This window comes from Osmerus eperlanus, chromosome 3 (genome assembly GCF_963692335.1).
Source record: "Osmerus eperlanus chromosome 3, fOsmEpe2.1, whole genome shotgun sequence".
NCBI classification, from domain to species: domain Eukaryota; kingdom Metazoa; phylum Chordata; class Actinopteri; order Osmeriformes; family Osmeridae; genus Osmerus; species Osmerus eperlanus.
Genome location: NC_085020.1, coordinates 4,096,693 through 4,108,566, shown reverse-complemented (window position 1 = coordinate 4,108,566; position 11,874 = coordinate 4,096,693). Strand labels below are relative to the sequence as shown.

Here is an 11,874-nt window from a genome sequence, read left to right as displayed (position 1 = left end):
AGTAGAGTCCATTGGAGTCAAGTAGAAGCATCATAGAATGGATCAAACGACATATGCAGTCAAAGTAAAGATGATGAAAACATCAAGTAGCGGTTTGGCAGAGTGGAGTAGATGGCTGTACAGTTAACCAATCGGTAGGCAGAACTGTCAATGGGCAAGGATTTGAAACCAATAGAATCGCTGGATTACAGGTAGTGGGTGTGGCACATTTGGTTGTTGATTACAGACAGTCCATCTCTCCGGACATCAGAGGCCCTCTCCATCTCCTAAGTGGACTACCACTTCTTTTTTTTTTTTTTTTTTTTTTTTTTCCTACTTCCCTCCTTCCTCCACATCTTATTTACTCAACCAACCCTCTGTCCCTCTGTAGTCAGGATTACAGCCAGGTACACAGACATACAGCCTTTCATCATTGCATGCCACAACGTTGGTCACATTCAAGCTATAATGGCGCCCCCTACAGGAAGACAGCAATGATCAAAACAGCTGATGCAATCTCAGTTACAACAGCCAGTGGAGAAGGATACACTTGAAGGTAGAGAGGGAGGGAGTGGGCGAAGGTAGAGAAGGACTTCTAAGAGCAGAGAATGAGGAGAGGGGTCTGGGGTTGGCGAGAGACGACAAGGCAGAAGTGTTTTCACCTTGCTGACCTGCACTCTGATCCTCTGGAGAGGGTTCAGTACGCTGACCTGCACTCTGATCCTCTGGAGAGGGTTCACCAGCCCTCTGAACCTCTGGAGAGAGTTCACCTGCACTCTGAACCTCTGGAGAGGGTTCAGTACGCTGACCTGCACTCTGATCCTCTGGAGAGGGTTCAGTACGCTGACCTGCACTCTGATCCTCTGGAGAGGGTTCAGTACGCTGACCTGCACTCTGATCCTCTGGAGAGGGTTCAGTACGCTGACCTGCACTCTGAACCTCTGGAGAGGGTTCAGTACGCTGACCTGCACTCTGATCCTCTGGAGAGGGTTCAGTACGCTGACCTGCACTCTGAACCTCTGGAGAGGGTTCACCAGCCCTCTGATCCTCTGGAGAGGGTTCAGTACGCTGACCTGCACTCTGAACCTCTGGAGAGGGTTCAGTACGCTGACCTGCACTCTGATCCTCTGGAGAGGGTTCAGTACGCTGACCTGCACTCTGAACCTCTGGAGAGGGTTCAGTACGCTGACCTGCACTCTGATCCTCTGGAGAGGGTTCAGTACGCTGACCTGCACTCTGAACCTCTGGAGAGAGTTCACCTGCACTCTGAACCTCTGGAGAGAGTTCACCTGCACTCTGAACCTCTGGAGAGGGTTCACCAGCACTCTGAACCTCTGGTGAGAGTTCAGTACGCTGACCTGCACTCTGAACCTCTGGAGAGAGTTTACCTGCACTCTGAACCTCTGGAGAGAGTTCAGTATGCTGACCTGCACTCTGAACCTCTGGAGAGGGTTCACCAGCACTCTGAACCTCTGGAGAGAGTTCAGTACCAAACAGGCATTCAGACATCTTTCAAAAGGAAACAAAAAGACAAAACGACAAACAGCCCCCATACAGACCACCCTCCCAGAGTTCAACATTCTCCCTGCCCAGCTCTCCAGACATGTGTGTGTGTGTATGTGTGTGTGTGCGTGGGTGTGTGTGTGTGTGCGTGGGTGTCCAAGTCGTCTGTAGGACGAGACCCCACGATATTACAACAAGAGGACCCAGAGCTAAGGCTTACATTAAGACGAGTTACTGATATCTGTGGGCACTGGGGCGCGTGTGCGGGTGTGTGTGTGTGTGTGTGTATGTATATATGTGTTTATACTTGTGAGTACCTTAGGTCTGTTAGTGTGTGTGTGTGTGTGTGTCTGTATATGTAATCATGATGGTGTATATACATGTCATTACCTCAGTTCTGTTAAGTGTGTGAAGGCGTTTGTGTGTGCGTGGTGTCACAGCAGTGGTTTGACCAGGTAGAGCTTGTCGCCGTGCTCGCTGGTGAAGATGGGAGCCTTCTTGTAGTGCTCCACCAGTTCTTCCATGGAGGAAAACCTGCGCTGGCCGATACAGTAGGAGCCGTCAGCCAACAGCACCTTAAAGTGCTTGTTCTTCCCAATGGCCTTCAGGGACACCGAGAAGTCACTGGGCTGGAGAGAGGGAGGGAAGGGGGGGGGGGGCAGAGAGAAAGAAAGAGGGGGAGGAGGTAGGGAGAGTTGATGGAGGGAAAGAATAGTGGAGGAAGGGAGAACGAGACCCATGGAAGGAAGGAGAGGGAGAGAGGGTGGGAAAAGAGGGGTGGCAGGGAGAGGCAGATGTGGAAAACAAAGGAAATCAGTTTATAAAGTAATTCAACATGTATAGATACAATAGACAATACACCCATTCACCAGCAGGGGGCAGTATGGGACCACAGCAACTCCACACCTCTACTCCCAACTGCCGTCTTCTCTCGTTCCCTCCCAGAACTCTCTATCCCACCTGTCGTCCTCTCTGTTGTTTAACTCCACATCTCCCAAAAGACCTTTCCTAAAACCCCTCCCATTTCTCCTCCCCCTCCTCCTCCCCCCATCCCCACACCCTCATCCTCTCCCCCTCCCCTCACTCACAGACGACTCGCTGTCCCGTATGAGGAAGTCTCCCACGTCTGCCCTCTCGTTGAGGACACTCTCCGCCTGGTTCCGGGTGATGCCTCCGTAGTACCAGTCCCGGCCCGCAAACTTGCCCACCCGGACCGGGCCCAGAACGGGCCTCTTCAGCGGGGAGCTGTGGACCGGCGAGGAGGGCAAGGGCTTGGAGGCTCCGTCGCTCAGGACCGCCACATAGTTCTTGGGGACCAGGCCGACCAGGCCGCGGCTGGTCCTGCACCTCCACCACTCGGGGTCGTTCTCGGGCTTCTCCACCACCTCCATCACCTCCCCCTTCTCAAAGTTCAGCTCCTCCTCCGTCACGGAGCTGAAGGGGTACAGAGTCTGGACCGTGTGGAGGACTCCGCCCCCCGCCGCCCCCCCGTTGGCCAGTGCCGCCCCGCCTCCGGGGGCGCTCCCCGGCCCCTCCCCTCCCCTCGGAGGCTCCTCCCCCGCCGGCTCCTCCTGGACGTAGTTGGAGGGGAACCAGCCCACCCTCCCCCCCTGGCTCCCCCGCCACCAGCCGTCGCTGCACTTCTCCATGACGACCACACGCGACCCTTTGGCCAGGGTCAGCTCGTCCTCGCGCTCCGCCGTGTAGACAAACTTGACCACGGCGGGGATCTCCAGGTCGTACACCCTCTCGGCTCCTCCTCCCCCACTGCTCCCATTGGAGGGGCTCTCCGTGTCGGAGCTGGGCGTGGGGGAGGTGTCACGCGTGCTCAACTTCCTCCTGGTCTTACCCAAGCCTGGGGAAGGCAGAGAGAGCGAGAGCGATAGAGAGAGATAATCCTTATATTATTTCATCCGTTAACAGGACATTTTATCTTCCAAAAAACAAACCTTATAATTGAACAGAGATCACACAGGGTGCTTTGATTGAGACTCACTCTCATGAGTTTCAGTGCAGGCTCGGTTAGTAAACATGGTTTGTGGGCTCTGCTGAGACTCATGATGAGCCTGAAGTCTCCAGGCCTGTGATGGCTCATTACTGGAACACAGAGGAGAGGAGAGCCAGCAGAGGAGGCTGCTTAGCGTGGGACGGTCCTGATGCCAGCAGCTCCGTGGGGGCAGCATGAAGGGGTTAGAGGGGCAGGGAACGAATTGAGGCTGCAGGCTGCACTTGAGGCCCAGTGGGAAGGTAAACAAATTCTATCAAGTAGGCGGGGGGGGGGGGGGGGGGGGAACTTTAACCCCAACACACACGCATCAACACACACACAAACCCGAAAGAGAGGAGAGAAGGAAGGCTGTTCGGTCTCTCCTAATGTCTGCCTGCCTGCCACACCATCAAAAGCTCCCCCTCCTACCTAGCCTGCCATCTCTGCTTTGGCCTCTCAGTCTCCCACAGCACAAAGGCGACACTTTCAAAGTGCCGCCGTTTAGAGCCTGGAGCCCGGAGAGCACCAGGACCTGAACACTTCACACACTGCCCCAGTCTCTCAGCCGTCACAAGAGAAATCCCTTTAGTCTGTGATGGCGCAGAACCATCCACCTCGAGGGACCTGGGTCCAACAGCTGTAAAAGATGGACTGAGTTGGAACTGAACTCTAATTTGCACTTTTGAGATTGAGCCCCACGGTACAAAGTTTTTTGTTCTGTTAAATATTCATCCAGTTGTGTGAATTGAGAAGAGTGGTGGTTTTGTCTGGGCTCTCTAGGGACGGCCTCCCGAGACAGTTTGCACAGTAAACGTGGTCGATCAAAGCCGTCTCCTGGGTCTACATGCACGTGTGGGAGATTATGACACGGGGGAGGAGGAGTAGTAGATACATGTACATGTGGGGGATTCTGGTGCAGAAGGACAGGAGGGCAGGAGGGCAGGAGGACAGGAAGGGCAGGAAGGGCAGGAAGGGCAGGAGACTGATTGGCTGTTGAGCAGCAGGCAGAACAGGGACGTGTCTGCATGGAGGAAACAGCTCTGGCTGAACTCAGGGAAGTTGTCGGGTTCAGGCAGAGTGGCACCAAACTTTCCTCCTCTCATGTTGATGATGGCGGGAGAGAAGCCAGAGAGAGACAAAGAGAGAGAGAGATCCCTGAGCAGCTGTCTCTAACACACAGTGGACCAGGCACATCAGAGAACCCAACTGACAGGACAGAGAGAATAAGAGACAGAGAGGGAGAGAGAAAGAGGGAGAGAGATGCAAATGCAAACATTTCTGGAATACAGAACAGACAGGACTGTTTAAGTGAACAGGGTAAACTGTAATGTGACAGTATCTGGAGGTGTGTTGTACCGTATGAGACGTGTGCAGGCACGTGCAGTCTAACCCAACACGTTTAGAAGAAAAATCGTAGCGTTTCATTGGTGAAAACCGGATTGTACCCTTCAGGATTCAATGATTCCAAGGATTTTGAAGGTTATTTAACCCGTTTACTGTAAAGTCATGTTTCTTTTTTTGCGGGTCAGTATGTAAATATAATAAGCTCTGTTAACAGCTCAGTATACACACACACACACACACACACGCACACGCACAGACAACCTTCCATCTCACTCATTTCCACTTCAAAATCACTGGCCTGGCAAAGGAACAGTCTACATTCCCTCCTCCCACACTCTCTCTCCTTCCACATGTCCTTCACCAACTACTCCCACTGAACTGGGTGTCTGGGAGCGTAGCTGAGTCAGAGGTTAGCTACCCGCTTCCTGTCCCCAGCCCTGAGGCCTGCAGCTCAAGCAGCACAGCTGACCAACCCAGCCCCAGAGCACACACCCTGGGTCAGCCCTCACCCCTGGAACACAGGTGACCAGCCCAGTCCCAGAGCACACACCCTGGGTCAGCCCTCACCCCTGGAACACAGCTGACCAGCCCAGTCCCAGAGCACACACCCTGGGTCAGCCATAACCGCAGTAGACCCACCTCAGCCTGTACCTCCAGAGGAGACAGCCTATCTCGTGCTCGTACAGGCTGCTTAGCGCATGTGTCCTGGGGCCAGGTGTGTCTCTTCCCCTTTAAGAGGACGCACCTGGGCCAGGTGTGTCTTCCCCTTTAAGAGGACACACCTGGGCCCGGGGTGTCTCTTCCCCTTTAAGAGGACGCACCCGGGCCAGGTGTGTCTCTTCCCCTTTAAGAGGACACACCTGGGCCAAGTTTAGGCACATGACCTGAGCCAGGTGTGTCTCTTCCCCTTTAAGAGGACACACCTGGGCCAGGTGTGTCTCTTCCCCTTTAAGAGGACACACCTGGGCCAGGTGTGTCTCTTCCCCTTTAAGAGGACACACCTGGCCAGGTGTGTCTCTTCCCCTTTAAGAGGACACACCTGGCCAGGTGTGTCTCTTCCCCTTTAAGAGGACACACCTGGGCCCGGGGTGTCTCTTCCCCTTTAAGAGGACACACCTGGGCCAGGTGTGTCTCTTCCCCTTTAAGAGGACACACCTGGGCCAAGTTTAGGCACATGACCTGAGCCAGGTGTGTCTCTTCCCCTTTAAGAGGACGTGGGACGCACAGAGAACAGCCCTTCCTTTCCGCAGCACACTTTTGTTTTGAGTTGTGGCAAACTTTTGACTTCTGTCAACACACCCTTCAACGCTGCTCACCGTCACGACTCATTCACACCCACATGCATACCACTGACCTACATACCTCATCATTGGTTATGTTTAATATGATTATTTTCTTTAACCAATTAATAGTAAAGTACCACAGCAGGTAGTACTCTGTAGTACTCTGCTCCCCTTTTTTCTGTGGCAAGCATTGCGCCGGGTTAGTGACACTTGTTACATGAGGCAGTTTAAGCACATGACCTTGTTTTGCATGTTAAGTGTTTACACAGTGGTAGGCTTCCCGCTGGAGCGCGTGTTCCTGGCTGCATGTGGCCGCCTCCCCAAGCAGCCTGCCCTCACTTCACCACTGGCTCTACACGGCACAGTCCAGAACACAGTCTACAAACACACAGGCTCTGTGTGTGTGTGTGTGTGTGGGTGGATGATATGGTTGTGTGGATGCGCTTACAGGGTTGTGTGCGCCCATTTGTATGTGTGCATGTGTGTCCATATCTGTGTGTGTCCGTCCGTCCATCTGTCTGCATGTACGTGTGTGTGTGTGTGTGTGTGTGTATGTGTGTGCGGTAAAGCAAGGCTAGCGTAGTGTGTAGAAGGGGGTTGTGGGTCTCGCTGGGCTAGTTCAGCTCCTAGAACAGAGTAGAGGGAGAGGACCTCCACCAAGAATGAGGCCAGACTGTTCTATTCTATACCTGACACAGTTAGACACAGAGACTAGATGGAAGCTCTCTGCACAGGCATTATAGCCCTTACCATCACAGCCACTGTACTTGATTGTACTTGACTGGTCCTGATCGATAGGAAACAGTCACTGATACTGAGACACGAAAAATTAGCACACACACGGATGTAGAAACGCACGCACGCACGCACGCACACACAGTGAGTGATAGCGTTTGGGGAGTGGCAGTGGCAGGCAGTGCAATGTTGGCCCACATAGTGGTGGAGAGTCTCCCCCAGGGCCTGTCTCCACACAGCCCTCAGGAAGCACTGTCAGAAACAGACACTCGCCATCATCCCTCATCCCTCTCTCCTCCCTCTCTCCTCTCCCTCCTCTCCCTCTCCTCTCTCCTCTCCCTCTCCCCTCTCCCTCCTCTCCCTCCTCCCTCTCCTCTCCCTCATCCCTCTCTCCTCTTCCTCCTCTCCCTCCTCCCTCTCTCCTCTCCCTCATCCCTCCCTCCTCCCTCTCTCCTCTCCCTCATCCCTCTCTCCTCTCCCTCATCCCTCTCTCCTCTTCCTCCTCTCCCTCATCCCTCTCTCCCGATGCTCCCTTCTCCCCTCTCTGTCTTTTATGTCTCTGCGCTAACCGTTTCTCTACCCCTCTCTTTCTCTTCTCCTCTCCTCTATCCCTCTCTCTCTCTTTCTCTCTGTTTCGTGATGTGTGCTGACAGGATGCAGACTATTTAATTTGTACATCTACGACTGCCAGGAGAAATGAGGCCTGTTTACTGCTCTGCTCCCCCTGTCTTTGCGTGCGTCTGTCTGTCTCTCTCCTCCTGTCTTTCTGCCTCCCACAACCTTCCTCCCTGCCTCTCAGTCTCTGCCTCCACACAATTCTGTCCCTGCCTCTCTCTCCTGACTCTGTTTCTCGTCATCTGCCTTCCCGCCAGGAGAGAGAAAAAGAGAGCAAAAAGAGAACTGGAGACAAGAGCAAGAGAGAGTGAAGGAGAGAGTGACAGAGAGATGCAGAGAGGGGAGTAGAGAGAGGGAAGGAGAGAGTGACAGAGAGATGCAGAGAGGGGAGTAGAGAGAGGGAAGGAGAGAGTGACAAGGGAAGGAGAGAGTGACAGAGAGATGCAGAGAGGGGAGTAGAGAGAGGGAAGGAGAGAGTGACAGAGAGATGCAGAGAGGGGAGTAGAGAGAGGGAAAGCCAGAAGGAGCCAGATCAGTGTTGGATCTCCTTCTCCAGCTCTGACTTCCTCGGGCAGAGAGGATTATCCCTCAGTGTTTACTGCATCTGCTGTAGTCAAGTAGCGGGGCAGCGCAAACACACACACACACACACACCTACCTAACGTGTCTTTGATGTTCTTGACCAGCGAGGCCTTCTTCAGGCTGTTCTTGCGCTCCACGTAGTTGGACGGCACGTAGCCCGTCTGGTTGGCGGCGTTGCGGACCCTCCACCACGTCTTGGAGTCGTCCAATAGCAGGAGGCGCTCGTTCTTCCTGATGTCCAGCTCCTGGTCCTGCTGGGCCGTGTAGTCCCACTTGGCTACAACTGTCACCTCCTCCGTCATCTTTCATGGAGTCTCCCTGCGGAGGGGAGGGGAGACGGGGGGGGAGAGAAGGGAGGGGAGGGGGGGGGGGGGGGGGGAGAGGGGAGGTGGGGGGGGGAGGGGGGGAGGACGAGGGGAGAAGGAGAGAAAGGACAGGATGGAGAGGGAGGAGCAGAGGGAAAATTGGTCAGGATTTGGTTCGCCGACAATTATCGTCTCAAACATTCTTCCCGGGCACATACACACTCGCTACTGCCCATTAGTGCATTCGAGACAGCCAGACATGCCGTCAGGCCGAGATTATCTCTGCTCTATTTCACCAGACATGAGAGTCAGGTGAACCCAACACACAGCTTCACAAGAGCACCTTCCCTGCATGGAAATATGCATGCGGTAGAGAGTGGGTGCGCGTGTACATGGGAGAATGTCCTAAAACAAAACGAGCAGCGCTCCATACCCCGGCCCTGAACGTGCTTTCAAACAGGCTGTCCTCTCCGCTGCCTGCCAGCGTGTGAGCGGGGCTCTACTGATACACAGTGCCCTCTCTGTTTGCTAGAATGACACCCCTGAGATGGGTCTATGTTTAGAACAGGGCTAAGTTCAGACTCCAGGAAGCCTGGGAAGAGATCGCTCTACTACAGGAAGCAGCATCAGTAAACATGAAACACCCACTGGAAGAGGGGAGAGAGGGGGAGACCGTGAGAGAGACACACACAGAAACAAGAGAAAACAATGACTGGTATGACGATTAAGCATGATGACAAATATTTTAGAATATGGCCATTATGCTGAGGTAAACAGACAACATGAGCGAGGCACCATCACACTTTCTAACTCTGGACAATCAGGCATCTTTCTCATCTGTCTTGTACCCTAATGAAACACATCAGACCTCTCTAATAGATCACAGAACTCCTCAAATGGCCATGGATTAATAAATGGAGCATGTGAACGGTAATGTCCCGGGGAAGTATCTATCATGCCGGAGCCTGAGGAAGTGGAATACTCCACAACTTCAAAACACTGAGATGAAACTCAGCTAACCGCCACAGGGCACAGGATAGTGTGTGTGTGTGTGTGTGTGTGTGCAGACACATTTGTGACTGTGTGTGGAATGGAGAATAAAGTTTACCAGAAGCAGCCCACCCACACACACACACACACACACACACACACACACTCCCTCAAATCTCCTTCTCCTTAATTTTGTAATAAGAGCCAGAAATGAAACACAGCCACTAAATAGAGTTATAACTCAGGAGAAGAAGCACAATTAGACCCCATAAAGGATTCCATTACAGCTGCAGAGATGAATTTCTCCTGCGCAGCCGATCCTTCATCTGCTGCTACAGTAATAGCAGCACTCAGACTCACCGCGCCTCTCCTCTCTTCCTGCAGCGCACATATTACACTCCTCGTCAATTAGGGCAGAGATGGAGACCACGGATACTCAGAGGGGAGGGGGAGAGAGAGGAGAGGAGGAGAAAATGAGGGGAGAGGAGGAGAAGAGAGGGGAGAGGAGGAGATGAGAGGAGGGGAGAGAAGAGAAGAGAGGAGAAGGGATAGGAGAAGGAAGGGGAGAGGAGAAGAGAGGAGGGTGGTGAAGAGAGGGAGGAGAGAGATAGGGAAGCCATTGGAAATGTCTACGACCCCCTCCTCAACAATTAGCGCTCACTCAACATGGCTCTCTGTGGGAGAGCTCAGCTCCAAGCTGCTTTCCGTTTGCAACACTATGTGGATTTGCCTCCTCCCACCATCCCTGGAGCTGTCAAACTAGAATCTTCCACAGGCTGGAACGGAGGGGGAGGAGGGGGTAGGGGGTGTGCAATCTGAAGAATTCTGTCTCTGAGGAGGGAATGCAGAGAGGTGAGAAGGAGGTAAAAAAAAAAAAAAAAAGTGTCAAAGAGAGAGTGGTAAAAATAGAAGGGTGGTTAAAGGGAGTGAGATGTACCGTAGACAGGTGGGAGGAGTGATTGGAGGAGAAGTTCCCTGGGGCCAGGTGATTGGAGGAGAAGTTCCCTGGGGCCAGGTGATGTCCTGCCTGTACAGTGTCACCAGATGTGTTAGGTATGAGTGCGTGTGCTATGGCATCTGCTCTTACCAATAAAATGTTATTGTTCTTTTTTAAAGCTCTTAATGGCCGGCCCCTTTGTTTATCTCGGACCTCTTACAATTCCACGCCCATTAGGTCACTGAGGTCTGCGGACAAGCTACTTTTGTAAACTCCCCGGTCACGCTGCATATGTACAGGTGATAGAGCTTTTGCAGTTGCTGGTCTTATTCTGTGGAATCAACTTCCCCTTTCTATCAGGCAGCCTCCTTCATTGTCCGTTTTTAAATAGCGCCACTACCTCTTGAGTTGTAATGTTACTTATTTGACTGTTATTGACTGTTTGTATTTTGTTTTTCTATGTATTTTATGGTGTCTTTTTTTGTGCTTTTGTTCGGCACTCCATCAGCCTTGCTGTGTTTGAGTAGTGCTTACTAAATAACAATTTACTTACTTACTTACTTACCAGAGCCCCTCTCTCTTCACCTTCATCCCTGTTTTCTATCCCTCCTCCCATCGCATCTCTCCATGTCACCTCCTCCTGTAATCCCCCCTCATCAGGACATCTGACAGATCGGCAGCCATCACCGCTAGGCCTCTGTCACTATCTAAGCCCGCCTCTGTCACCGTGTTGCCCCACACAGCCCCCCCCCTCCTCCCCCACCCCGCCCCTGACTAAGCAATGATGGGGAAGCCACTAACCATTAGATCAATCCTCGCCTCTCACGCATGCACACGCACACTATCAATCTCACCACACGCATGCAAGCCCCCAGCAAACACGTCAGCGGTAATCCATACACACGCCAATGCCCACACCCCCCCACCAATCACTATCTTTCACACCCACACACACACCCACACGATCAATCCCAGCCGTCTGAGCAAGGCAGGGGGCTGTGGCTGTAGTTTAGCTGCTCGCTAAAAGGGTTTAAACATAGTCCTGGCCTGCAGGCAGACAGGAAGAGAAACCTCAATTAGACCTGATTCACTTACTGAAACTAGAGGCCTCTACACGGGCAGCTACAGTAGGTTGAAATTCCGGACAGGATGGATAAAACTTCAAGAATTGACCATGGCCATGCATTACAATCTATGACGGAGAGGGGGGTGGGGAAGAGAGAGAGAGAGAGAGAGAGAGAGAGAGAGGGGGGGGTGGGGAGATAGAGAAGAGACAGAGTCTGTGCTCGCCTGACCCTTCATCCTTCTTTGAGAGAGTTAAAAGAGGGGGGAGTTAAGGCGAGGGAGTGAGAGGAGAACAACAGTATGCTGAGTCGGGACGACGCCAGCACTTCCAGCTCCTGTCCCTCCAGAGCCCTTTCAGCCCCACAAGGAGAGGGAGCAGAAAAGAGGATTAGAAGAAAAGAGAGGGAACATTCAAAAAAAGGAAGAAAAAACCCTCCATAATGGAACAGCTCTCCATGTTTGGAATGCTGGCCAAAGTGGGTAAATAAATGAACTGATGCAAAACAACATCCTCCTCCTTCCTCATTCTCTCCATCAGCAGTCTTTCAC

At 52.8% G+C, this 11,874-nt stretch overlaps 1 protein-coding gene across 8 annotated transcripts in view; it reads right to left on the bottom strand.

The window, feature by feature from the left end:
* Positions 1 to 282: 282 nt before the first annotated feature.
* Positions 283 to 11,874, bottom strand: part of nck2a (NCK adaptor protein 2a) — a 23,838-nt gene continuing 12,246 nt past the window's right edge. The window contains exons 2-7 of one of the 8 annotated variants that reach the window (XM_062456604.1): positions 8,105 to 8,346; positions 2,571 to 3,337; positions 1,420 to 2,111; positions 1,252 to 1,311; positions 997 to 1,143; positions 283 to 762 (exon numbers count right to left, since the gene is read on the bottom strand). In XM_062456604.1, coding sequence (XP_062312588.1) covers positions 1,917 to 2,111; positions 2,571 to 3,337; positions 8,105 to 8,330 — 1,188 coding nt within the window. In that variant the 5' untranslated portion in view covers positions 8,331 to 8,346 and the 3' untranslated portion in view covers positions 283 to 762; positions 997 to 1,143; positions 1,252 to 1,311; positions 1,420 to 1,916. The other 7 variants (XM_062456602.1, XM_062456601.1, XM_062456603.1 and 4 more) reach the window with 7 other exon arrangements.